Consider the following 27,860-nt stretch of genomic DNA (forward strand, 5'->3'; position numbering starts at 1 on the left):
CACACAGGATGAAATCAAAGAGATATTTTCTTTATAAGTTTCTCACATAGTTAAACGATGAAGTTATCTATTAGGAAAGAAATTGGGGCCTTCCTACCATTTAGAAAATTGCTTAAATTTGATACTTTACCTCTGATATTGTGTCAAGGAGCATAAAACCAGGATGAATGACTGAGGCAATTGAGAAATCCTGAATAGGAGGAGAAGCTCTATCTCTTTCCGAAAAGCTTACAGTCGCAGCTTGCTGGGAAAAGCTGTGAAATGTGCTCACTGGCTTTGTCGCTAACGTGATTATGCAAAGTAGATGATAGTAATAGCGCTGCCCTGCCATCACTTACAATGGCATCTGCTCTCTTTCAATTTTATGTAATTTTCATTGAATTTAGGTCCGTCAGGTTGCCCTGCCATAGGATTCATGTGAAAATGAGATCCTTATTCTAAGCAACTGATGCAGTTGAAGACACGGGAAGTGTTAAGGCTGCTATCCATTAGGTAAAGGGAGGAAGATTACTCCAAAAATGCAAAGAGATAAAATCTATTTAAATGTGCAAGTTTTCAGTTACTTCCATTCCAGAAAAAACTGAGGCTATTCTAAATAAGAGGTCTGTATATCCCAGCTGGCCTCGGAATACTCGTAACATATGTGTTCAGATGGGAATTATGATATACACGTAAAATTGCTTACAGACGTGACCCAGCAAAGAATGCATTCTGATAGGAATCCGAGTTGGAGTTTGGAGTGAACACTCACTTCTGCTCGCTTGAAATAGCAGCTTTGGGGTAGAGGCTACCGAGCGAAATAAATAATGGATAAAGCAGGACGGGTAATTTAAAGATGGACAGTGATCTTAGCCGAGCAGAAGAGCAGATTGGCCAAGTCAGTCTGTGTAAATCCACTACAAATTCCTCCAACGGCAGAGTTTAATTACGTAGTGCTCCTGGTAGGAAACCGTGCAGAAGGTTGTAATTAGAATTTTGGAGTGCAGTAGAGAACTGCTGATCCAGTGGGCAGGTTTATGTGATTAAGTCTCTCAAGAAGGTAACATACATAATTTGCCAAACTTCTTAAGCAATAGCTCATTGGCATCGTTGACTTTTACATCAACTTGTATCATCTCTGTACAGTTTATAAAATCAGTCAGTTATGGTGTACAAGCAGCAAGGCACTGAAATAAAATTCTGCCTGCTGAATGAAACAAAAAAAGTGGCTAAGTGCGTCAGCCCATAACAAAAAGAATTGCACGTATTACCTTGGTAATATCGTTAGCTGTATCTGTTCCTTTTTACAGGAACAGATTTATATATGTATTTGTATTTTTAGATAGTCATGTCAGTCACGACAGTGTTGTCTACAGCCTTTCTTTAAACCTGTTTATTTATTTGAGGGTTTTTTTGCCTCCTGAGACGCCCTAGGCATGCACATGGTGAAAACTGACACTTCGTTGGCTATGAAGATGGAAACGCTTCCGTGCTTCAGATCTAATCCAAATACTTGCAATTACTGATATAGTTACTTTGGCAATTTTTGTGCTGTTTTAGAAGGAATAACAGGCTTTGAAATATGTGGTGTAAATTACAACCAAAAAAGTAAGAGTCACAGGCCTGAAATATAGTAACCAACTGTCTCCTGTCTCTTCTCACAGGTGTCTTCTAAACTGCCAAATAAATAGAAACAAGAATACAGTCTATATGAATTTCCACCTTCACTGAAATCAATGGATTTTTTTCGCCTTTGATTAACACTTAAGCATAAGAGAACTATTTTTTTTTTTTTTTTAGTCGGTCTGTTTTAGGGTTATTAAAGCTAGTGGTGGATTCATTGAAAATGGTGAAGGACAAAACTCAGAGACTTTAGGCAACACCAGTCGAAGTTGCTCCTGATCCAGGACAGTAGCACCAGCTGGTTGAAGGCAAACTCTGCCCCATGTGAAGAGCATCTCCTACCAGTAGAACCACTGCAAATACACTGATGATTTTTGAGAATCCAATTTCTTCTCCATGTGATGGACTTCACTCCATACCCAGCGAGGAATTTGGCTCAACAGATAAAGCTCCATCACCAGATACGTTGGTTTATCAAGCATTCCTTACTGTGAGTAATTATATTCTTTGCACATGAGGATAAACCCAGAATTTTACAGCGTTGGTTTGGTTCTGTAAATCAAACACAGGCTTGAAATTTTGGAATAAAAACAGAATTGTTTGTAAAACAAAACAGGAGACAGGACAGGCCTGATTTCCATGACTAGTGAGGAAAAAAGATCCTGTTACTAGCATTTTGTGGACTCTCTTGTTTCAGAGACGTGCTGAATCCAGAGACATATTTCTACACATCAGACAAGTTCAGGCGTTCTTTGACAAGTTACTTGGCTCCCTCCTGGATGCTGCTACTCACTTATCATCACTGCAAGCCAAATTTCAAACTAACCTGTTGTTTCCACAGCTTTCTGTAGCAACAGCATTGGCTGGCTGGCTGCAGCCGCAGTTTGTTCTTACATTATTGCTTGCTAATGCATAGGGTCCATACTGGGAAGCAACCTTAAACATCACCCAGCTGTTGTAGCCTAACGGATGACGCTGAAGGGCACCCGTGAGTACTCTCAAGTAGTCAGAGTTAAAATGCAAGAAAAGAGCCCTTACATCATCTCCCAAACCCCTGACTTGCGTGGTTCTGTCAAGGTTTGTATGTGCTTAAAGGAGCACACGTACTTGATGAAAATCTGCTGCCACCCTCCGCCACAGCAAAAGGCTGAGTGTGGTTGGCATTTTAATGTCAGCTAGACGGGTTTAGTGCTTGTCTGCTTTCCTTCTGAAGATCCTTTTTTCTTTATGCTGGCTCTTTTTTACATTAAAGAGTAGTGGTTTTGTTTCAAAAAATAAATTTAAAAAAATGACCCAGAGAAGATGATGATCTGAACAATCCCATTCACAACACCGACACTGTCAAGGAAGGGAATGCCTTGTAGGTTTATGCTGACCGGCTGGGCTAGTGGGAGTTTAGTTTGGCAGACACTTTAGGCTCTATCAACAAAAATCACCTTCAGTAAAACATGCTATGGTCTTCCGATGTTGGCTTGGGATAGCCAGGCATTCATGAACTGTTTCTTGTGCTCACCTTGAACTGGCTCGTTCTAAATTCACTGGGTTTTCTTCATGCTTCTTTGTAAGCCTGGGACATGATGGATTTATTAAACTGAAAAATCAGTAAGATGGCTTTTCCTTCCCCAATCCCCACTCCGCACAGGGATATTTTGAAGCGTAACAGTAGCAGTAATGAACGTCTCTGTGCGTGCTTAGAGACGATTATTTGCACTGTTTTCAATCTATTTTTCTGAGGCTTGCCATCTGATGCCCATCTAACACGTAGCCTCTCTCTGCTGGGAGAATGAGCACAACTGATCACAAGGGAAAAGTTCAGCTCAAGAACATATGTCTCAGCAAACAGAAGGTACCCTCGGTCTGACAGCTGCTTCCCTCTTCTTTGCTGCTTCACATCTCCCCCCCTTATTTTGAATTAAATTCCGTATTTTTGCCCCTGTAAGAAGCCATGCAGGCCAGATCTGAGAGTGAACTCCCCGGTCAATGTTCTTGTTTAAAATAATCAAACACACCTTTTTGCTCAGAACTTGGATAACTGGAAGAAAGCTGGGAGGTATCTCCTTGCCAACTGCTGGAAGAGGCAATGCTGCTCTAAAGGTCTGTGTGATAAGACTCTAACAACAAATAGGCTTATCTTTTTGGCTCCTCTTCCTTGACGGGTTTAATGGGGAGAAAAGTATGTCTATATCAAACTACCTTCATTGGTGTATTAAAAGATGTGCAAAAGGATCAAGCTCCAACTTTTGGACAATTCCCTGTGCAGCCCTGTTAAGCAAAACTTCCTACAGATTTCACACTGACGGAACGAGTTTTGGAAGTACAGGTCAAGCTTACAAATCAGATCAGAACTCCTCTCTTCAGGAGGTCCTCAGCTGTCAGAAAGGATATTATCCTTGGAAATACTAAAATATGTCAAGGCAGTGAGATTACTTATCTTGTAGGAGGATTTACGGACCTGAGAGTAATTTTCGTACTTCTGCATCTAAAAACTACGTATGCAATGACAATGTCATAATACAGTGGCTAATTACCCAGTCTGCCAAAAATGAACCCCAGCTATGGCTAGCGACACACACTCGGCATCGGGCGGCAGTGACTGCGGAGCACATCCAGCCGCTTTGGCAGGGATCCCTGTCCGTCAGCTCCAGCAAACCGCAGTACTTCTCTCTCAGTTCCTATAGAATAAAGCTGGTAAAGCTCTCCAGGGCTCTCGGGAGGTTTCATTCACCTAGGTAAGAAAAATTCTTTTAGATTCTATATCACAGATGTACTAAAAACCGCAAGCAAAGGTTAAGTGACTGTTTTTAATAGGAAAGTATGCAGATGATATTCTTTTACAAAGGTTCGTGTGGCTTACCAAAAATTATCCGGGATTCGGCATGAAGTTTTGACTTTGTTAAGGGCACTACCACGTGGTGTTCTAAAATAATGACAAAAATAGCTGTAGCCATATTGCTTATCCCAGAAATCCAACGCTTCCAGAGAGAATGCCAAATGCTGGGCATATTTCTCAGTTGTTGCAATGTCTTATCAAATATCAGATCATCTTCCCGGGGGACACGACCTGATCTGGCAAAGGGCTGAGCATCCTTAGTTGATAGAATAGGCAGCCAGGTTTCTAAGGGTGAAAGCGGCCTAGAGAGTGGGAAGAAAAAGAGAGGACCTAAATTGTGCGTTGCTGATATCTGCTTAAAACCAAAAGTAAGATTTAAACTTGAACAAGAGGAGGGTAAATTTTTGAGAATCTGAAAAATCTGTTCAATGGCGGGGGGGGGCGGGACATCTAAAATATAAAGAGATAAAAATTTAACTCTGGTCCGAATCCAGGTAGAGGCTGTACGTGGCATTAATATCGGCTCCCACATGGCTCCTAGAGGCATTGAAAGAGGCAAGGAAATTTAGACACAGGGAAATGTAATTATTTGTGATTGAAACAAAATAGCAGACAGTTTGTGCACATACTCTTCCTGTTGAATTAACATTATTCTACTGAATTAAATTATTTTCGTATGCTATTGTACTTTCAGAGGTAGCCATATGTTTTTTCACATTCTGTTTCACATGCTACTTTTTTAGTCATCAGAACTTAATGACATAAAAATTGCTATCTGAGTTGACACAGTTATTCCCCCTTGATGATAGGCTTTAAGTAGAAGCATAATGTGACAGATGAGAGGGCTGAAGCTCAGTGTTTCACACAGACTTAAAAATAATTAAAAAAAACATTATTCCCGCAAAACTTTGAAAACTATTCTACGGGGGAACAATTTTTCTGCTCTGTAATTTATCTGCTTTTCTTTCTTCTTTCATTTTTCTATGCCTAGAAACATGTATGAAAACAGGAATTTAGTTGTTGAGGAACTCATTTGCTCCTGCTGCGCAGTCACCACAGGAAATCATAACCCTCTCTTTCGGCAGCAGCTTAAGCCTAGGTAGCAGCATAGATCAAATAAACACTGGAAGATTAAACAGGTCTGAGAGCCATACTGGATTTAGGGCTGGATTTCCCTGGAAAAGCATGCAGACTTGTATTCGAGATCAGCAAAATCTTGTTGATAGATAATTTTGGCTCAAAATGAGGGAAGTAGCGTGAAGCCTGAGCTGCGTAAAGGCAGGTTCAGCGCAAGTAGGACACGGGCACAGAGGTGACAGCAGGCAGAAGAAATATTTCTGGAGATTCCTGTAGTCTTGATGCAGAAAAGTCATTCCAGCAAGATCTCTGTCACTCTGAATGGAGCTCGCACAGAAACAGTTATTCCTGGAAAATTTCAACAGCATCTAAAGCAGACCGGAGTGAGAGATTCCTTTCCATTTTGAGAGGCTAGCCTGAACCCCGCTGGAAATGAGGATTTGTATCCAGGCATCCATATCCAGGATCCCCACCACCAAACTTCCCAAGGCTTCACATGTGAAGTTTTGGGTTTAGCTCATTTCAAATGTTTACTTAATGTTAGATTGATCTGTTTTGGGTATGAGCATTACATCAAGCCCCAAAGAATGATACGAGTTAAGTTAATTCCTTGGGTATCTAAGGCACAAAAGGTTTTCCATTTCAGAAAATAGCATCTTTCCCTTCCTATGTTTTATTATTTGGATAATTTGCATGAAAATAATATCTCTTTGTGAGTTTTTGCCCCCACTGCTTTATTATTCACTCAGAACAGCCATTCTTCATGTATGATGTCATTGTTATTTGCTATTGAAATAATTTTAATGTCACAAAAAGGATTAAGATTTCAAGTGGCGAGCAATAGGAAAGCCTGATCACCTAAGCAACAGAAGTCCTGTTTCATGCCTCTGTGCCTAATAATACCTAACAAGGCAAAAAACCCTGTCACCGAGGGAATGATACATTCTCTTTCTTCTCAAACAAAATGTTTTTTTACGCCTTAAATGATGGGCAAAGCTGGTGGGTTCTGCATTTTTCAAGCATGCTAGGCGTAGTTGTTTGTCAAGCATCAATGTCAGGTTGATATAAAACGATCCTGTTGTGACAAGGACAAGTGGTTTGGGGGGTTTTGCAGCGCGCAGGACCTTTCCCCAGTGCAATCTGCCACCTCGGCAGCAATTTGTACCAGAGGATGGGCTGGGAGGGTGAGCGCTGGGGCGGACGAGGCTTCCATGGTGGCAGGGCCAAGCCTCAGGCCCCTCTCTGACCTCCTAGTGCCACCTTCCCAACCCTCTGGTGATCTCAAATGTAGAAGAACAGGCCTACGGAGGCCATTTGGCATTGCGCTGCCTCCATGACACAAACACAGCCTGGGCGGAGAATGGATTGAGACCAGCCCTGAGGAGAAGGACTTGGGGGCGTTGGTTGATGAGAAACTCAACATGACCCGGCCATGTGCGCTTGCAGCCCAGAAAGCCAACCGTATCCTGGGCTGCATCAAACAAAGCGTGGCCAGCAGGGCGAGGGAGGGGATTCTCCTCTACTCTGCTCTGGTGAGGCCCCACCTGGAGTGAGGTGTTCAGCTCTGGGGCCCCCAACATAAGAAGGACATGGACCCATTGGAGCGAGCCCAGAGGAGGGCCATGAAGATGCTCAGAGGGCTGGAGCACGTCTCCTGTGCGGACAGGCTGAGAGAGTTGGGGTGGTTCAGCCTGCAGAAGAGAAGGCTCCGGGGAGACCTTATAGCAGCCTTCCAGTGCCTGAAGGGGGGCTAAAGGAAAGCTGGAGAGGGACATTTTCTACGGGCATGTAGCAATAGGACTTGTCTGGGTAATGGCTTTAAACTGAAAGAGGGTAGATTTAGATTAGATATAAGGAAGAAGTTCTTTGCTCTGAGAGCGGTGAGGCACTGGCACAGGTTGCCCAGAGGAGCTGTGGATGCCCCATCCCTGGAAGTGCCCAAGGCCAGGCTGGATGGGGCTTTGGGCACCCTGGGCTGGTGGAAGGTGTCCCTGCCCATGGCAGGGGGCTGGAACCAGGTGATCTTCAAGGTCCCTTCCGACCCAAACCATTCTGTGATTCTATGACCGCCCCAAGAGACTCCAACGCTTGACAACGGTCGATGAGAAACCCCTCGGAGGCGCCCTGCGGCCTCGCCCCGTCCCTCAGCGGCCGGGCTCCGCGCCCGGCTCACGCCTCCGCTGCTACGAGCGCGGTGCGGCCCCGTCCTGAGGTAACGCCCCCCCCCCCCCCCCCGAAACCTCCCCCTGCTCCGGGAGCGGCCGCAAAGGCCGCCCCGCCCCGCCCCGCCCCGGCCCAGGAGCGGCCCGCGGTCCGCCACCCCCTCCTCCCGGCCGGCAGGAGCCGCTGCGGGCGGCGGGGCGGGCGGCGCGGCGATGGGCGAGGCGGAGGGCGGCTCGGCTGGCGCTGTGGAGAAGCCGCCGCTGCCCGCGGCCGGGCCCGGGGCCGCCGCGGCGGTCGCTGCCGCCGCCGCCGCCGTTGCAGCCGCCGCGGCGGCGGCGACCGCCGCCCCGGAGCCCGGCGTGCCGGCGGAGGAGGCGGTGGTGGTGTGGAGCCCTGAAGTGGAGGTTTGCCTCTTTCACGCCATGCTGGGCCACAAGCCCGTAGGTGAGAGCAGGCCGCGGCCGAGCCGCGGCCTCGATTAGCGGCGCTGGCCGGGGAGGAGAACCAGGCGCTGGGCGCGGAGCGGCACGGTCCGGGCGCGAGGCCCCCGGGGGAGGTAGCGGCCCGGCCGCGCTGCGGTGCTGCCCCTAGCGGCCTCCCGGGCCCGCTCCCGCCGCGGCAGCCGCCCGAGGCCCCCGGGGCTTCTCCGGAGCGTGGCGGGGCCTGTGGGGAAGGAGGCGCCGGCCCTCGCGGCTCCTCAGCCGCCCCTCCTGGGGGCACAGAGCCAGCCCTCCTTGCTCCCCGCTGCCTTCGCCTTTCCTGACGTGCTGCCTCCTACTGCCCTTCCGTTGTTTTTCACGCAGCGTCTCAAAAAGCTCTGGCTGCGGCCACATGTCAGCATTACCCAGTGAGCACTGTCAGCCCCCCTCCACAATAGCACCAGTAACGTAGGGTGCAATATCAGCCAGCAGGGCTGCCCAGATTGCCATGTGTCTCTCCCATACTGTATCATTTCCCTGTAACGACAGGATGTTTTTTTAATTGTATGGCATAAGGAAAACTGTTAGTAGTGTTAACAGCAATGAGTTCTTCCCCCAGGTGTGAATCGCCATTTCCACATGATTTGTATCCGAGATAAATTCAGTCAGAATATTGGACGGCAGATTTCTTCCAAAGTGATTTGGGACCATCTGAGCACCATGTATGATATGCAAGCTCTTGTGAGTATAAAGGGTTGATGCAGCCATGTTCTTATTTCTTATAGTTCAGGAGTTTTGATAGGCCAAAATCACTGGGCCTGTCATACCTTTCATGTTACTAAGAATGGCGTGTTGTTCCAGCGAGTTGATGGGGTTTTTCCTGTGTAAAAGTACGTTAGGTGGGAGACAATAAAACCTGCAGTGTTTTGTTTTTTTCTTTTCCCATACTGTGTTCTGACTTCGCTTATTAAAGTTGCCTAAATGCTGATCCAGCAAACGTTTACATAGGTGCTTAACTTAAGTGTCAAATAAGGAGATTATAGTGTGTTTACATAAGAATTTGCCATGTTTGGGTTCCAGAAATGATCTCAAATGATCATGAGTCATGATCGCAGCTGTCTTGACCTTAGTAATCAGTTTGACATCAGGAGCCTCCTGATTCTCTAATGTCTGAAGTGTCTTATTAAGAATTATTTAGCTACTAATTGCATGTAAAATAGAACTTGAGATTGCACTTCTAAATCCAAGTTAAAGTTTTTACCAGAGTCATTCATAGAGATCTTTCTTTTCTTTCTAAGCACGAATCTGAGATTCTTCCGTTCCCTAATATAGAGAAAAATTTTGCTCTTCCTGACGAAATGATTCAAGAAGTGAGAGAAGGTAAGATGTGATAGCAGTCTCTTATTCTTGGTTGCTCTTATCTCATCTCTGAATGGGTAGTTTAGCAAAACTCCCCCCAAAAAACAACACAACATGTCAATCCAAGGTCATTCTTTCAGACTGGTGAGTGAGGTGTATCGGGAAAAGGAAATGTTCAACAGATACAAGTTCATCTCATGAATTTTTAATCAACTGACTGAAGGAAACTGTCAAGTAAAGCATTGCGCTGCTTGTGCTGTTCATAGGCTGATTATCAGCCTCTGTGATTGACCACTGCAGGAGACAGCCTAGCGGGAGAGAGAGACCTTTGGTCAGATTCCACACAGTATTCCTCATATTCTTAAATATAATGTAGGTGGGATGCTAATCTAGCACAAACAGGTTCCATTTAGATTCAACTTCGCCTTCTGGGTATACGCAAAAGATCCTTGTGCTTCACTGATAGTAGTTTGCAGAGTGGAAGGCAAAATGTGATTCTTTGCAAGAAGATTAGTGGTTTATTGTGGGTTTTTTTGCACTTTGTTTGAGACGGCTGTAATATTCCATCAGGCAATTTTTGCTGAAATAGGTGATCTGCACACTTTAACGTGGTTCATTTTGTAGCAAGATCATTTTTTAAAGAGTAGGTGCTATAGACCTGATGAAAATAACATTTTCTGCGTTCAGTTTGTATATAATAATACTTCCGTGATAAATTTTTTTGCACCGATGGTGATATAAGGCAGTTAAATAGCAATTCAGCTAACGTTTAGAAACGTACGCCAGGAATATACTCACTAAATAGCTGCAGTTTCAATAGCTGGAGAAACTTGCTTGCTTTTTGGCCGTGGACTTGTACCTTATCCTGGTATAACCATCTCATTTTTAGGCTATTACTATTTTTAATATGGTTCATATGTCTTATTTTTAAAAGCATTACTGGTTTTTAATGTCTGATGATAGATTTTTTCCGTAATTTTTTTTTTCTGTAGTTGCATTAAAATTGATTGAAAACAAAACCAATATGAAATGTTTAGAGGCGTTTGTATAGATTCAGGGTGGTTTCACTGCACTGTGAAATCATCTCTTTGTGTTTTTACTTTCTTGGGATTCAACCGCCTGGTTCTTCCAAATCTCTCTCACTCGTGATAAGCCTACCTGTATTGTCTAATCTAATTGAAATGTGCACCGGTTTGACAGCAATCTCAGGTTGAGGAGTGAGAGCTGGGTTTTCAAAGTTTAGCTGTATGGGTGTTACCTAGTACTGTTATCCAAGGTAGGAGCTAGGAAATTCAAGCATCTGCCAAAGGAGTTCTTGGGATATTTTAAACTACAGTGGAATGCTTCTCTAATGCTTACTAGGTACACTAAACTTTACAGTAAAAATTCGGTATAAAATTATAATATAGCTAAGAGATCACGATATGTTTCGCCTATTTAGCATTTCACTTCCTTTTAATAATTTCAGCAGCACTTCTTGACATGAGACATCACCTCGTTGAGTGCTTTACATTGTGCTCATAGTATGCCTGGACCGTTAGCCATGTTTCTCTAGCACAGTGCTGATAAAAACCTTTCTAAATTACGGCTGAGTGTTGCACTGAGTATTTGTCAACATTGTGCACATGTGCTGAGGCTACTAATCAAGAAAAAAAATACATACGGTTCTTTAAAACCATCTAACCGTGGCCTAACAATCTTTTCTGTAGGAAAAGTGATGATAGAAGAAGAAGTGAAAGAGGAAATAAAAGAAGAGATGGAAACGCATACAGGTCCAGAAGAAGGTAAATTTGTAACTCTCTACTGTGTAATACGAGATTAAAAACCAACTGTAACTCTAAGAAATTAATGTTAAAATGTAAATCCCAAATACGGTGTACGTTGTGATTTGTACTCAGACTTAGCATATGCTCCTGCCGAGAACTAGAATAATTTAAGAATGCACAGAGTAAGCAGTTGCCGATATCTGATGCTTCGAAAGATTTCTCCTTCGCTCCTACTTCATATGTGCAAAGTTGTATAGCTTTGGAGTTTTTTGGTTTTAATATGTACTTGACAAAACCCTGGGCATCTGAAGTCATCTAAGGATCTCTAAAAGTCGAGTCCAGTTTTAGTGAACCGAAATACTCTGTGTTAGGATCTTCGTAGTCCTGGGGAAAGATAGGGCCTAGAAGTCATAAAAGATTGTAAGATTGTATGCTTAAATGGGAAGGTGGGCAAAGTGGGTTTTTATTTTATTTTATTTGCATTATCTTGCTTCTTTTAAATATAAGGCTTATTTTCCTAACACTTTGCTGTAGAACAAAGTCAAATGTGAACAGTAGAGATGTTATTTACCTTAACCAAGCCAACTGTTTAACTATATAATTTTATAATATTTATATCACAGAATAAGTGGTGTTTTAAGATTGAGTGTAATAAAAGATCTAAAAATGTATTTTAAAAAGATATTAAATTTCACATCTTGGGTGTTCAGTTTTAAAATCGATCTATCATACCAAATGTAATGACCGTTGCTGATTATAAATTTCATAGATTGGTCCTCTGTTCTGTAAGTGTTCCTATTAAGTATTTTAAGTGCTGTTTAATTCCACTTAATGAATTTCATTCTTAGCCTGTCAAAATACATGCCTGTCTTTAAAGCAAATAATAAAAGCAAGATGTGCCTTTCTTTACAGAAGATTTTTCCTTTAAAAGTGAAAGTAATACTTAAATGGTGGTTAAATATGCTGAGAATTGATTGGTTTGAAAAGTTTTATGCGATATAAAGAAATTTGATATCACTTCTTGTTTGCCTATGTGTATGACTCTGATCTGGAATCATTACTTTGATCCTATTTCAGTTTTTGCACCCTCTGGAAGTTTAGGAAAAACAACCGAAAAGCCAAGCAGCAAAGAGAAAGAGAAAACTTCATCAGATTCTGGGTCCAAAGAGGGGTCTGATAAGAGGAAGCGCAACAGAGTCACTGAAAAGGTCTTAAACGCAAACAGTAATCCTTCCAGTCCAAGTGCTGCAAAACGACGCAGAACATAAAGCAAGCTGTGAAAGAGAGAAGTAATAAACTGTGGAACGTGAGGAGGGAGCAGTAAAAACGAGTAGCAGGATAGTCGCCACATAAACTTTTTGAGAAAGGAAAAGATATCTGAGCCAGGTATTTGAAGAATCTGCACATGGCTTTATACATGCAAGACTTTGTCTGCCTTTCCTGATGCGTTTTCTAGTCAGCACCGAGTAGCTGAGCGATGGCCACGCCGCCTTCTCGGGGCGTTGGGGGAGAAAGCGGGCAGCGTTAGGAGTTTATGCGTAGCTAACAATTCTGGTGGTTGCATTTCAAACAAGTAACAGCCTCTGTGTTGGCATAGTTTGTGAAACAAGTGCGCAGCGAAACACGGAGCCTCAGTTAATGAAAAGCAGAGGTTATTTCTATAAATTTTGGGTTGTTTTTTCTGCCTTTGTCGCAGTCTTTGAATATTACAGAGCCTCTGTGGGTAACGTTGTTTGGCCATTTTATTCGGTGCAAACGTAGCGTTTGTATCAAATGTCTGAATTCGTTGGTTCAGTAAAACTGAAATTCTTTTAAATACAGATAACTACTGAATTGAAATATTCTTTCGCTCTGTTTGCCGGAGGAACCTTTACTTATCTCACCCTTAGTGACGTGACATTTTTCAATCTTTTTGAGTTTATATACCGTAAGTGAAGTGAAAATGATAATGCCCCTAGAATAATAATTAATAAGTATCCTAAATAAAATATCCAGTGATGTCACATGGTTTTGTAAAGGATCGACTGAGCTGTGCATGAACCTGGAGATGTTTCTTCATCCATTTGTACTATAGTAGTATATAACAGTGGGTTTTGTACTTCATTATTTATTTTTTTAAAGCAGTTTTAGTAGATGTTAATGGAATTGGTATTCCAAAATGTTAATTTTGTTCTACAACTTAAGAATCTTACTGACATTGTAATACTTATCTTTTATATGCTAGAATATTAAGATTTGATAGAAGTTACTATTTTTGTGTTGTGAAAAGATGGACCGCAATCAACACACACGTGTTAAATGGTGAATGAAGTGGGCTGAAAATGTGACTGAATTTGTTTCACCATATTAACTATCAGTTAATAAAAAGAAGAATTACTTCTTCATCTGTTGGTATTGCCTTCAAGGTGAGGAACTAGGAATCTACTAGTTTTTGCTTTTATGCTGGGTACGTAGCCACGTTCTTGTCTGCCTTATTTGCTTCATTTGTTTTATACCAAGAATAAATTTGCCTTGTCTTTATTTTATTAAATGGTTATCGTTGCGTAACTTGATTAAAATTCGGCCCAACTTATTTTGAAAGTTGTTTAGGTACCTTGTGTCTTTAGTGAAATTGGTCAGAAGTGCCTATCTGGTGGTTTTGTTTTTTTTTTTTTTCTTTTAGCAACTTTGTCTGGATCTCAGGAACTACTGCCCTGTTATTTCTGTAAGGTGTTCGATAAGAAATCCTGACCTGCTGAAGTCAGTAGGTTGCTGTAAGATTCCAACTAGAGGATGTTCTCTGTTCTAACTAGTGTAACGCAATTGTAAAGTACTGAGTTGAGAAAATGAAGTTTTTGTTGCCGTCTTTGGAAGCTGACCTGCTTACCCCGTCATACGCGCTGGTGAGCTCCGGAAGGTCGGAACTCTGCCGGGATGGCCACTATAGCCGCTTCTACAGCGTGGTGCAAGCTCACGGTCTTAAGGTCTGGAATAGTGGGGTGTAAACAAATTCCAAACCAGAAGGTACAAAGTGCCATGAATGTAGTGCTGTGCTCCACGTGATAAGCCTTGCAAAAGATAAGCTGCTCGCTGGAGAGCTCTGTGGAGCTCTGGTTTGTGGGAGAGGTGCTGCAGGTGCCTCGGAGGTTTTCTGGGTGGGTGGAAATGGAGCTTTTAGAACCTGATGTGAGGGAGCTCCTGGTTTTAGTTTTGACATTTAAGAAAAATGCTCAGATTAATTTATTTGTTGGTACTATGCAGTTGCAGAAGTTGTAATAATATGTCACTTACAAGTCTATGATCCAATATCTGAAAAGATTAAAGCCTCTATTAATTCTTAAGGAAACAACAAAACTTAAAGTGCTCTTTACTTTGTGATGACCCACATAGATCTTGGCCATAAAGTGCAGATTCTGTAACTTTCAGGGCTCGGGCCTTGCGGGTAAATCCTTTTCATCCAAGGGTTTCTAGTCTAAAGGTTTTTGCTATACCAATGAAATGCTTTTTATAGCTTAAAGAAGAAATGTGTCAACATTAACGTGTACTGGTGCGATCTCTCAGCACCATCCTTGAAGCAGGGAAAGTCCACTTGGGATTTCGTGGTCAGTCCAGCAGTACGGGGTTTTTAGGAATTTGTTAGTTGTGAAGTTAGACATTTGGAAAATGTAAATGCTTTAAATGACCTGGGTGCTGGCGCTGTCTTTTCCTTCCTTCCCTTTCACCGAGTCCTGGCTTCTCGGGAAGATTGTTTTATTCATTTTCCTGTAAGAGGAATGTTAGCTCGTTCTGTGGATGGGCTGTGGTTTTGCCGTGTGAAGAGTTGAATACACAAGCCTTAGAATCACAGAACCGTTTGGGTTGGAAAAGACCTTTAAGATCATCAAGTCCAGCCGTTAATTTAGCGCTGCCAAGCCCAGCACTAAGCCACGTCCCTAAGCACCGCATCTACACGGCTTTTAAATTGCTGAAGTCTGAGGGAACGAGGACAGCTCCCGTGGCTCCAGCGGCCTGTTTCCAACAGCGATCCATTCGCGCGGCCTGGAGCGGGGGGTGCGCGGCCTGAGCAGGACCCGGGGTGGACGGAAAGTCGCAGAATTACGTTTCCTCCATTTTTTCCCCTCAGGCGGACCGGCCGCCGGGCGCCATCCCTGAGGCAACGGCGGAGACCGGCGGGCTGCGTGAGTGACGGGCGAGCGGGGCGGGGCCTGGCGGGCGCCGGCCAATGAGGGGCGGTGCCGCAGGAAGGGGGCGGGGCGCGCCGGGGCTTTGTGCGGGCGGGCGGCCCCGCCGCCCTTTCGCTTTCCCTTTCCCGCCGCGCTCCCATGGCGGCCTGGCTCGGCTGCTGGGCGGAGGAGGACGAGGCGTGCTTCTGGAGGTACGACTCCACCTGGGAGGAGGACGACGAGGAGGAGGATGAGGAGGAGGAGGAGGAGGATGGCGGCGTCGACGAGCCGGAGGGAGCGGAGGCGGCAGGCGGGGAGGAGCCGGTGCCGAGCTGGGCGCGGGGCTCCCGGCAGGCCCAGGTGGGTGCCGGGGGGTGCGGGGGTCCCCCGGGGCGGGAGCGGGGCGCAGCGCAGACCCTCCGAGGCGGGACGGGGTGAGGAAGCCCCTTCCCCCGCCTGCCCTGGGCCCCGCAGCCGCCCCGGCTCCCGCTCGCCGCGGGGGCGGCCGTCGGGGTGTCTCATCGCCGGGTCGGTGCCGTCGGAGCCGCCGTCCCCTCGGGATCCTCTCGGACGCTTTGGGGGGTGCGGCTGACGTGCGCCTGGATCTTCCCAGGCCGCCTCCTGCGGCCGCTGTCTGCATTTGGGCGCTTTCTCCCAAGTATCCCGGTTTGCTATCGGGAACTGGAGCGGCTTAAAATACTTACAGCAGGTCAAAGGCTTTTTGTCCTGGCAGCGGTCACTAGCATGTCATTTTGTCCTCATCTTGAAGCCAGTTTTCAAAGAGAAGAGATGACCTGAGGCCCCTTCAGAAATGAGCTCCGGGGGTGGCGAAGGCAGAGGCGTGACTTTATGAGCCCATAAGTTTTATTACACTGCCATGAGCTGGGTTTTAATATTTTTCCCCACCACCACCATTCCCTGTGACCTGGATACTTCATCCCATAACTATAAGTTCTGTCTTCTGTATGGCACCTGCCTGTTCACTGTGTTCTGATGGCGGCTGGATTTGAAGTTAGGACATCGATGTTCTTCAGCAACTCCTTGCTTTTAAGTTTTTTGTTGGTATCCTCAGCTTTGTATGGTGGCCTTTTGTACTCTTTCATGCCATCAATAAAAAGCCATCACATAGCATCTGCTCGCTTTCAAAAATGAGCTATAACTTTTTATTTCTTTTAGACATGTTTTTTTCTAGGGAGCATATTATAAAGCAACTCTGAAAACAAAAAAAGATCCGCTGGTGTTTTAAAAACTGCAGGTATGTGTGCAGTTACAATGAATGAGGTAGTGCTGCAAAATGTGAACACTTGTCTCTGGTGCCTCAAACTAATGTTGCTTTGAAATAAAAGGAACTCGTTAGTTTTATCTGAGGTTCCTATCTTTAGCATAAATGTTTTTGAGCATCAGTAATTTCTTCCACAGCATTGCTTTGGCAAATGCAAAACTGTCTCTGTTTTTCAGTCTTTCCTGGGTTGGTCAGAAAACCCTACAGTCCTTTCACTTAACCCCTCCCCTTTTGGGGAAAGGGAAACTAGTCCTTTACTGGAGTTTCATTTCAGCAACTCATCTGTATTTTTAGAATAGTCAGATAAAGCTTTCTAATTAATGTACTTTTAAAGGAGTTTAATGTTCAACTTTATTTTTTTATAAGCATTAAGTTATTAAAATAACCTCCCTTTAAAAAAAAAAAAAAATTCCGTGCGACACAGTATTCCAAACACTCATGACTTCCTACAAAAATACACACTTTATACTTTGCAAACAAAATCAAGGTTTAAATACAGCAGATGGACATGCTCATGCATGACTTTACTGCAGGGGATGTCGTTAGGCCTTAGCTGTGCAGGTAGATCTGTGAAAGGTCCCAGGTGTTTTAGGCGGAATAGTTGTAATACTTAAAGGAAGAGGCAGGGCTTTCCTTTGAAGTGGTTTGCGTTGTTTGAGGGCACGCTGTCAATTTTCTTTTGTACATGGCTGGGGTTCTGGATTTGCTCACAAGTTTTAATGCCTCTAGAACGTTCAGATTATTCTTTTTGAATGTGTTTGTTCTTCAGATATGTTTTTTTTTCCTTAGAGCAACTTCTGGATTGTGACAACTGTAAAAGCAAGGACCGTTTTTTCACTCCAGTGTGTGGACTTTTCGAACTTTGCCTTACAAGGGAGAATGTTGTCCCTGAGACTTACGGCCCTTGGAATATTGTTCTGCATCTTTAAAGAGGAGTTCTTTCTTCAGTGATGAACGTGTAGTCGCCTGTGTCTGACAGTGCCCGAAAAATTTTTAAGGGCAGTGAATACAAAAGCATGAATACAAAACCAGTAAATCTTCTGCTATCCATTTATGCCTTTACAACCTGCCAAAGGCATGAATCAGTTTCCAAAACTAATTCCTACTTCTGCTTATATTACACTAATTCTCATTCTTCTCCCCTCAGCCTAGATGGTATACTTTGTGGCTGAAGTTGCTAACGTTTTTATTCAGTACTGAGGTTAGAGTTTTTTAATGATTATTTTCACTACGCACTTTCAAAACCAACCTAAAATTCTACATTTATCTTTGCATCTCACTTGCATCTCTGCAAATACTCCATATTCGCAGTCTGAAATTCCTGCAGGTGTCTCTTGTCAGCTCTTTTGCATTTCAGTGCTTTTAGCTTCTAGGAGCAAGTGTTGAAAATCTTGGGCTTTGTGCTCATTTTAAAAAGGGTACCACTTAGTCTGCTGTAGTGTGTGGGGTTCACGTTGCGCTGCGCAGAGCCGTGGTTTAATAACAAGCCTTGTAGTTCTGCCTTCTTCTAACTCTCCGTCATCAAAAGGGTTCAATCACTCTTCTAGGATTCTGTTGTCTTTCTCATTCCTGTGTCTTGTTCACAATCCGCACGTTCTTTCATCCCTTTCGGTTGCAGCTGGTTTCCTGTTATCAGCCAAATATTGTTTGGGTTACCCTCTCCTGGCTTTGTTCTCTGCTTTCCTCACGCTCTTTGCACAGCGATGCACGTTCTGACTGATGCGGTGCAGGTTTGGAGGGAGAAACCCACTTACGTTGCCTGTCAGTGTTGTGAGAAATAAGGGGGTTTGATTTATGCATGCAAGTTTCAATCTTGCAGTTCAGTTTGTCTTTCTAACCTGGAAAGAAAGGGAAGGTTATGTTTCTATGTGTCTTAAACAGAAGTTTATAGAGACCCCGGAACAAGACCTGCTTGGAGGGAGGGCTGAGTTTTGCTCTCTTTGCTTCCCCATCTTGTTCTTTTTAATGCTGTGCTCCGGAATGCCTTTCTGCTTGCATCTAGCTTCTTTCTAGACAAGCCTTACAGCACCTTGCACCATGGCATGGCATCTCTCTCTGTATCTACGCTTGCTCTTCAGCAAACCAGTTCTTTTTCAAAATTGGAGCCAGTCTAGTGCTAGCCTGTCCCACCTGACTGTGTGAAAGGATGTTATTTTAGAACCTTAAGTGTAAAGAATATCTGGAAATCGATTCTTCTGTAATTGAGAACAAAATTTCCATTAATTCCACACGTATCAGAATTTCATCCTTGGAGTTCAGAAGTTATAGTCAAAAGCATCCATGCGTTTCAAAGTGCTAAATCCCAGTCTCTGCTTACATCTTGAACAAAAGAATAACATTGATCTGTTCTGGCTGAACATATTTCTTAGTCTTGTGTTTGCAGCCGCTTACCTTTTTTTTTCCAAATGTTGGCTGTGTAGCAAAGCTTTTTATAATCGTGTGCATTTCTGCAGTCTGGGTGGATTCTGGGGATGGACAACAGCGCTTGGATTTCTAATCCCGTGTGGGCCACGTGGCTGTGGGAAGTTCTGCCACCTATTTTGGTCTATGTTGCCATGTATAAAATGGAAATGCGCTGCAATGTAGACAGGCGTTATTTTAGGTCATCACAAGTTATTACATTTAAAAAGCAACTTGAGCTTTATTTAATTCCTATCACCAAAGTATGGGGGAATCATAGTGTGTAAAAGTATGTTTAAAATGTAATTTTTAAAGCTTCTGCGTTGTTGACCTCCCTCTGTGGATAAAGCCTTGATCTCCTAAATGCTATGCATGCTTCATAAATTTTAAGTATTAACAATCAACAGGGCTGCTGAATGGATGACTTGATTACAACAAGGTGTTAGAAAATCTAATCCAGTTCCTGCCTTAATGAACCACTGATCTGTGTTCACTAGAAAGTGGTTTTGTTTTTGTATTTTTCTCTGAGCAAATGAGGTTAGGAACTATCAAATGAAGTTAAAAAATAACCTGGGAGAGCATGTGTTGCTTCTTTCTTCTGAGTTTCTTAAAATGCTTATTTTGCAAGAGTCTGCAATCATTCCTGTTTCACAAAAACCCTGCTCTTGCTGTGAGCTGGCCTTGAACACTCGAACTGCGCTGTGCTTTGCACTGGGTGGATCCTTTTACTCCTGAGCAGTCTTGTTCATTTTGGTGCTTTTGCCTTGACAGAACACTTCTAAACACTTTCATGGTTTGGGACAAGATGGTTCAGCACTCAGCAAGGATAAACCTGTCTGTTGTTGTGAAGTGTAACAAAATCTCTTATTGAAGTAATCCCCTGTTAAAAAATGTATATAATTCAGTTAAAACGCATTTTAAATTAAGTCATGCTTGCAACTTTTATTTTCATGAAGTTCAGAGGAAGAACTGAAGCTGTTCTTTGTGATTTCTGTCTAAATGCTACATTTGGAATGAATCTAGCACATCTGTGTAGCAAGGAGAACCTGACACCTAATTGTCAGGTGGATGTGGCACCGCAGGTTTTTCTCTAGAGCAATTTGAATTATGAATATAGTCAAGTGAATTCAGCTGTAACTAGGTAAATCTGTCACTTGGCAACTAATAGGGATCATATGAGTCACTGCTGTGGGTATTCTCATTTCATATACATTTTTTTATTTTATTAGTGAAGTTTGGTTTCAAAATGTTTCACCTAAATGCCTTTTATTTGTAGGAGCAAAGATCAAATTCGTCACCGCTGTCTCACAGGGGTTTTCAGGTAGGATTGACATAAAGTTTGATTATGTGCAGAGATGAGGAATAATGAAGATAATGATTGGAACGGAAGTCCAATACAATAAATATCTAATGTGACCGTGGGGCTCTATTATTGTCCGCTGTCTAGATCAGCGTGATGCTAAATCAGCAAGGCTGCTCTCGAGCATAAAGGAAAGATGAAGAACACTTTATCTCAGTAATGTCTACAGGGAATGAGAATCTTGAATTTAAGGGATATTTCTGCATCTTAGATTTTACAGTTTTGAAGTCTGATCTCTGTCTTGACTAGGGTATACTGTGACTCAGAGAGAGACAGACAGACAGGCAGGGCTTAGTTTGCCTTGGTTTAAAACCTTTGAGTTAAGGAAGAAAATGACATTTTACTATTTGGGATTTCCAGCTAGTTCTGCCCGTTTCTGTAGGAAAACCCAACTGGCATAAAAGATATGGATAAAACATGAAGACCTTGATTAATAAGACTAGAAAGAAAAAGAAATGTTTTTGTTAAAGGAGATGGTGTGAGCTTCTCTTAGTCCAAAGTTGTCTTCAGGAATGCAGAGAAACAACTGCAGTAACAAACTGGCTGGTTTTGGGGGTGCGGGGAGTGCAAAGCGGAGGGCACAGGAGAGCCGTAGGCAGGGGAACATGTGTGGGAGATGCTGAACTTGGTCAGTGGATTTTTTTTTTTTTTGCAGAAGACATCTTTATTCTGGATCTCTGATCTGGCTCTTTTCTCTAGTTCTCAGGCAGGCGCAACTGGAATGCAGCAAAAGACTTGCAGAGATACAGACATCATTACCCGGTACGGACCAAAGGACGATGCACATACTCTTGTGGCTCTTCCTCATCGCATGCTAAGTTTAGGAACACTTTCTAGATTTGAGGGCACCCTTTTGTCTTTACATTGACAAGCTCAGAACCTTTAAAGGATTCATTTGCGAGGGGGAAGGGATGATGTGTGCGTGGGTGCATCAGAAACAAGCTGTTACTTCCCAAAACACATTTCAAGAATTTAGCTGGAAATGTTTAGGAAACATGAGGGAAAGCAAGGAGAAGTGTTGAAGTGAATACTGCCTTTTAAAAGATTGCTGCTTGTTGATTTCTTGTTCTCATCTCCAGGGTTTGATAGAATCGGAAAATGAGGAGGAAGAAGAGATGTGGAACTTAAGCTTTTATAAAAATGAGATTTGTTTCTTGCCCCAGGGTAAGTACCTTGTGTGATGACTGTTTGATGCAGCTCTGCTGCAGCTGGTTGAATTGGTGAAAGAGTAGCTTGATCCATGTGGGACAATTATTACAAAACCCAAACCAAGCAAACAAAACCCACCACCAAAACAAAAACAAAACCCACCCAAACCAAAACAAACAAAAAAACCACCAAGAATTTCCATTTTAAAATGTCCTTGTTCCTGCTGTATGTTCCTTAATTTTCTGTTCGGTGGTAGAAAACGAAGGGTTTTTTCTGGCTTACCAGGATGATTGTCTGGTTAGAGAAGCTAATGCCTGTATGCAAACACCTGGCTCTGGATAATAAGCCACCTTGGGGTGACTGGCTAACTTCAGTTTTCATTTGGTGTTATTTCTTCTTGCCTGACTTTTTCCTTTTCTTTTTAGGTTTGCATATTGAAATTCTGCTTGAATCTTGGTGGGACAACTATGAAGTTCTGGAAGAAAACCATTCCTACATACAGTGGTAAACTATCGGCATGAATATAGTGCCTCTCCTTAGTTGTGCCTCTTAAAAGAGTCAGTTGTATCTGTCTTCCTGAATTTAGCTTCCCTGCGTCCACTTTATTTTGATTAAGTTATATTCTTCTGGAAACAATGCAGTGGAAATCCTGAAGACATGGGTTTCCAGGGCAGCTGTGGCAATAGATGTTGGTCATGCTTGGTCTTAGAGCATACTGCAGAACAAAGTATTAGGGCAATGAGAGAGATCCAGATAAGCAAAGTACGTTGTTATCCTTGGTGTAGACAATGCTTTTATGGGAGGGATTTATTTGTCATATAGTAAACGACTTCTGTGTCCATAAGGACGTGAGGTCTCCAAGAGATGCCTGTGATATCACAATTTTTGGACTCTTTTTTAGTTTTAACAAAACGGGTACCCTGGGTTAGATGTCATCTGTGCTCATCTGGGCTGAAAATTTCTTTCCCTTCAGGCTATTCCCTTTACGTGAACATGGGATGAACTGGCGTGCCAAACCACTCACGTGTCAAGAAATCCAGGTACTGAAAGCTTTTGTCTGTCTTTTTTTTTTTTCTTTTTTTTTTGAGATCTGATGTTTGTTAGGAGTTTCCCAAAATGCTTTATATTTCAAGTCTAGTTTTTCTTACATTGCTTCCTTGGGGCCCTAGTGTGAACAGAGCTCACTCAAGCACTGTTAAGCATTTGTCTGTCTTGTGTCTGCCAGTAGCTACAGCAGCAAATGAAACGCTTAGTGATATAATCAAGCCTTGTTTATAATTCAGGTACCACTTAAACTGATGCAGGTAATTAGGGAGTTACAGCTTGTACTCATTGGTCTGTCTTTTTTCAGGCCTTTAAGAAGTCCAAGGAAGTTATGCAAAGGTTTGTACGTGCTTATCAGCTCATGCTGAGATTTTATGGAATCATTCTGATCAACGAGGAAACTGGAGAACTTAAGAGAGCGGAGAATTGGGTTGAACGATTTCAAAACTTGAACCGGTGAGTCTCTGTTAATACTGCTGGCCATTTACTACAGGCAGGCATTTCTTTGAGAAGAAAAAAAAGCCAAAGTCAAAAAAATCCTCAGCCCTTGAGGAATGGAGGCTTTTGTTGATAAAAAAGTTAGCTAGCTAAAGTATTTTTAACTTGGCTCAGCCTCTGACTGTAGGTCATCACACTCTTTGTCACTTTAATAAGTGACAAGTATAATAAGTAAACCAGCTGAGACTGGGTTTCTTTTGTATCTGGTGCAGCTGTTAACAGCAGGCATTCTTCATGTTGGTCTCCTGAAGTACGAAATACAGACTTGGAGATGTTAATATATGCTCTAGCAGAGCTTGTGTTTAAAACCATATTTTAAGCAGGAATCACTGAAACATTTTCACAGGTAGCCAAATTGCCTTTGTAGTTTTCTGTTAAACTACAAAATAGGAGTGTTTCCCTATGCTTCCCTGATTGTTTATAAAGCTGCCTTAATGTGTTTAAAATGCTTTGAATCCTTGGTTGAAAAGTGCTCTGCAAATCGATGGTAATGTTTTTAAATTATTGCAGGTCTTATCATAGAGATAGTAATGACCTTTCATATTCTGGTACCTCTAACGATATTATCAAGGGCTCTAAAAGGACTGGGCATACTCACAAAAGAAAAACCAACTTGAAGACTGTCAAGTATTTAAAAAAAAAAAAAAAAAAAAAGCTGTGTCTAGCTTGAGTCCTTAAGTCATGAATTTCTCGCAGCGTCCTTACATGCCTGTATTATACTTTTCTACAGGCTTACCCTGCAGGGTCGCTGTACTTGTGTGTCTGACCCAGTGTGGTGGCTGTTAGCTACTGGTGGGTGATGCAGAAAGCCAGAACCTTTCCAAGCAGTTGAGGTGATTAATCCAAGCAGTCCAAGAAGGGCTAGGAAGGTACTGCTAAAGGCAGCAGGTGCTTTAAAAGTCAAGCCTGCCTGTACTCCTATCTGCATCGTCAAATAGTCTTTAACAGATCACAGTCAGTAATGCACAAAACATTTTTCAGGTACCCTGGGGGTTTGTTGTGACTTCAAGCTTGTAAGACTCGCTTCACAACTTTGCTTACCTGTTTATTTCAGGTTTAGCCACAACAATTTGCGCATTACGCGCATCCTGAAGTGCCTGGGAGAGATGGGATATGAACATTATCAAGTGCACTTGGTAAAGTTTTTCCTGACAGAAACTCTTGTTAAGGAGACGTTACCAAACGTCAAGAGAAGTGCCTTGGATTACTTCCTGTTCACCATCAGAAGCAAACGGAAGAGAAGAGAACTAGTCCACTACGCTTGGCAACACTTCAAACCTCGCGGCAGCTTTGTATGGGGACCGCACGACAAACTCTTGAAGTACAGAGCGCGCTCTACCAAGTCACAGCTGCACAAAAAGGCTGAAGATAAACAGGAAACTCCTGGTAAAAAATGTGATGATTCTGTGGAAAAGGATCAGAACCAGTCTCTAGAGGAAAAACTGCAAGCTGGAGATGCTGCAGCTGTGCAGCCTAAAGTGAACGATGAAGATGTAAAAGAGAAGTTAAGTGAATGCGTTTTGAAGGGAGGGGATGGGGAAGAGGAGAAAGAGGCTTCATTGACCCAGCAGGAGGAAAAGGATTTAAACAGTGAGACTGAAGAAGTGCAGGGTACGGCAGAGAATGATTGCACAAAGGAGAGCAAGAAGAGAAAACTGGATGCAAATACGGCAGAGGCTAAAAAGAGTGGACCGTTGAAAAGCCCTACTGATATTGAAAACATTTCCCGTAATCTGGGAGAATGTGCAATTGATGTAGAAATCCCCTCCTCAGTTCCACTCTTACAAGCAGGAGAGGACCAGGAAGCACTGAAAGAAGACAGTGCAAGCACCAAAGACTCAACAGTGCCAGAGACCACTGATGCAGCTGTAAAACGGAGGAAAGTTGATAAAAGAACATTAAGAAGCAAACCATTCAGCTTGGCCATAAACCTGAACATGGGGCCCTCTGCCTCTAGTGCCAAGTTAAAGCCATCTGTTGCAAACACTGAGGCTGGAAAAGAAAATGTCAGTGAGAAAAATGCCACTGTGGAAGCGACAAGCGAGAAGGGTGGTGGTGATGCAGACGGTGGGGCTGTGAGACCCCCAGCTGGTTCCAGGCTCCCCAGGACTGGCTGGACTTCTCCAATAAGTGATGTCTTGGAGTCGAGTGGAGATCAAGTCACAGCAAGGGGTGATCAGCACCACTGCAACAGCATGCTCCTGGGAGGCAAAAATGAGGTAGATAGGGTAGAACAGTGTAAAGAGACAGAAAATCCAAGTGAAAAAGAGCAAGCAGAAGTCACAGGCAAGAAACAAGTTCGAGAGAGTCTTGAGCAGAGCACGGCATCCGCTTGTCCTGAAGAAGACAGTGCTGAGGTTGCAACACAAAAACCTGAAAGCTGTGAGCACGCAGCAGAGCCTGATGAAGAGCAGGTAGCAGCAGAGTGAGACCAGCACGGCAAGCACTCGAGCAAGCGGAGGTGACGCTGCCCTTACAGCTAGGAGCCAGCTTTAGTGATTTGGATAGCAGAAGTACACGGAAGAATACACTTCCTTTGGGCTGATCCAGGCTAGCCCCTGTCTCACTTTCACCCATCCACAGTTTTTTAATCATTTGTAGTAACTTCACTGAGATCCAGCCCATGGTTACCCTAAAGAGGAAAACTCTTAATTTAGTCATCTTCACGAACAGGCTGTGTCCTGTTCCTGTTTTTTATCTGATGTTCAGGACTATCTTGGAGTAACAGGGATTTTTGCACTTTGTTTTGGTTCTGGTATGCCCCTTCTTGAAGAGAAGAGGAAAACTAATCTGTTTCCTTGTTTGAACTAGTCAAGTATTTATTAAATACATGATTTTTAATGTAAGACAGCATGACCCAATTTGCCAGGCCTTTCTATTACCATGTAACTTCTATTTGTTATTTTGAAAGGCTGTACCTTCCCAGAAGATTTATCCCTGGCAAAGATGCTGTGTGCCTGCTTCCTAGGGCATAAATCATTAGTTTTGTGGCATTTGCCTGAAAGAGATGAGTATATGCATTTCACATCATGTAAGAGTGCAGTTGCCTCTCCTCCTATGAAGAAAGTAGGTTTGACTTTAGACTGGGATAAAATGCGTAGTCAAAGCGCATCTCTGACCGGTATTAACCTTTGCGTACAGATAATCTTCTCTAGGGTGCAAAGTGTTGATTAATTTGTTCTTTATCCCCCGTAGTGCTTGTTAGAATTGAGACTATGAATTGTCTGCTGGTTTCTAAGAGGAAAACCTTCAGACTTTGCATAAAGCCGCCTAGAGCTCTTCTTCCCCAGGTTTTTCCACCACTTTCAGACCCTTGATAGTCTTCCACAGATATTTCTGTCCACTACTGGTTCAAAGGCCTGCCTTCCTCAGTTGCCAAAACAGGACAAATACTTGTCGTTGCATCTTTCCGACTCTGCCGTTAATTTCCAGTTGCCTGCGGGGCTGGCTTTTCTGCAGGCCCCTTGCATGAAGTTCGATGTGTCAAATTTAACGCGCTTCCCAGGTCGGGCGGATTGTTTTACCCTTAATGATCAGCGTGTCAGACAGTGAGGGCATGTTAGAGTGCACCATGTCTGGAAACCACTGGGCTTTGTGAGGCAGTTAATTGAAACTTTAATTGGAGGGGGGTACGCTTGTCTGGTTCATTTATTTACAGCCCTCAAGAATTTACTTTCAGACCTTGCCAGCTATTTGCCTGCCTTAATGTTCCTGATCTCCCCGTTAGCTATTCTGCCTGACTTACACAGTATTCAACCAAGTCTGAAGGAGCATTAAACAATTCAGCACTTTCGCTCCTAGAGATTTACAACAGAGGACCTGTTTCATGAAGCGGAGGAAACCATTTCCAACAGCCAGAAGGTCTGGACTTGCTGTTTGCTCAGCTTGTTTGTTTTAGTTTTGGGGTTTTTAGGTGCTGTTTGTTTTGTGTAGGAGGTGGCTAGAGGCTTGCCTGCCTTGCCAGAGAGCAGATGCAGTAGCCTGTGCAATGTTAATGTTTTTCCTCTCTCTGCTACAGCTGTTAAGAAGCTTCATCTTTCAAGGAATTTGATCGGTGACTTGCTTTCCCCGACTGCAGGTCCTGATCCAGCATGCCACATACACGTGTGTGGGAATAAAAGTCTGCAACCTTAACATCTAATGTTCATGGTCACACACGTGCTGGAAAAAGGCTTTACTGTTTTTAAAATACTTTTTTTTTATGAACAAATGAGTTAAATAGCCAATAACAATACACTTAACTACAGATATAAATACTTGAAGATGTTGAGTGAAAATTCTTTCATAAAAGATTCATAAGAAATTGTTAATTGTGGCTTTTGTACAGATTTATAGTAATTTTCTTATTTAATGAAGTTTTCATTGTGAATATGTGCTCAGTTGGGGCATAGATCATGTATCTTGTTACGGTGATGTGTGCTTTGTTTTTGTGTTTGATGGGATTTCACTGTGAGCCCTGGTCTGGAGTGCTCAAACCAAACCATTCCCTGTCACGATCAGGGTGAGAGTTTTGGCCGCAGGTGTTTGCAGTGAGTTCGCAGGATGTTTTCCAGCACTCAGAGCTGTATCACAGAGCCTGTTACATTAATGTCACCTATTAAAGCATGACTTTAATGCATAGCAGTTTCCACTTATGGTTTTTTCATCTCTGAGGGCAGGACGTGACCGTATACCTGCCCCCTCTCTGTAGCCATCTGCTGTTGCTTTGGCACCTCCAACGAGCGGGTGCATGGGGCTGTCCAGCGTCCCCAAGCCGAGGTCTGGTGGGC

The 27,860-nt window shown here is 43.3% G+C and overlaps 2 protein-coding genes across 8 annotated transcripts; both read left to right on the forward strand.

Annotated features, from left to right (window-relative positions):
• Positions 1-7,884: 7,884 nt before the first annotated feature.
• MRGBP (MRG domain binding protein) lies at positions 7,885-13,750 on the forward strand (the record flags this gene model as incomplete). The annotated part of the gene is made up of 5 exons (XM_082325741.1): positions 7,885-8,116; positions 8,711-8,832; positions 9,390-9,471; positions 11,160-11,234; positions 12,294-13,750. 5 exons carry the CDS (start codon positions 7,885-7,887, stop codon positions 12,482-12,484), a joined length of 702 nt encoding a protein of 233 aa, XP_082181867.1. The 3' UTR covers positions 12,485-13,750.
• Positions 13,521-27,718, forward strand: OGFR (opioid growth factor receptor). 7 transcript variants are annotated; one of them, XM_082325734.1, is made up of 12 exons: positions 13,521-13,621; positions 13,879-13,920; positions 14,009-14,179; positions 15,319-15,718; positions 17,788-17,841; positions 20,317-20,361; positions 21,100-21,162; positions 21,480-21,564; positions 21,975-22,053; positions 22,523-22,589; positions 22,901-23,049; positions 24,146-27,718. In XM_082325734.1, the coding sequence occupies exons 4-12, from the start codon at positions 15,518-15,520 to the stop codon at positions 25,518-25,520; spliced, it is 2,118 nt and encodes a 705-aa protein (XP_082181860.1). In that variant the 5' UTR covers positions 13,521-13,621; positions 13,879-13,920; positions 14,009-14,179; positions 15,319-15,517; the 3' UTR covers positions 25,521-27,718. The 7 variants fall into 7 exon arrangements, with proteins under 7 accessions (XP_082181860.1, XP_082181861.1, XP_082181863.1 ...); XM_082325735.1 differs by having other exon boundaries at positions 14,009-14,112; XM_082325737.1 differs by having other exon boundaries at positions 14,070-14,179.
• The last annotated feature ends 142 nt before the right edge of the window (positions 27,719-27,860 follow it).

Source organism: Platalea leucorodia (assembly GCF_965183815.1).
Source record: "Platalea leucorodia genome assembly, chromosome: 13".
NCBI lineage: Eukaryota > Metazoa > Chordata > Aves > Pelecaniformes > Threskiornithidae > Platalea > Platalea leucorodia.

Excerpts from the sequence above, each read along its gene's own strand:
- OGFR (XM_082325734.1), top strand. The coding sequence starts at position 15,518 with ATGGCGGCCTGGCTCGGCTGCTGGGCGGAGGAGGACGAGGCGTGCTTC. Across the intron at positions 17,842-20,316 it reads CGTTTTTATTCAGTACTGAG|GAGCAAAGATCAAATTCGTC; the intron begins GTTAGAGTTTTT and ends TTTTATTTGTAG. Across the intron at positions 21,565-21,974 it reads GATTTGTTTCTTGCCCCAGG|GTTTGCATATTGAAATTCTG; the intron begins GTAAGTACCTTG and ends TTTTCTTTTTAG.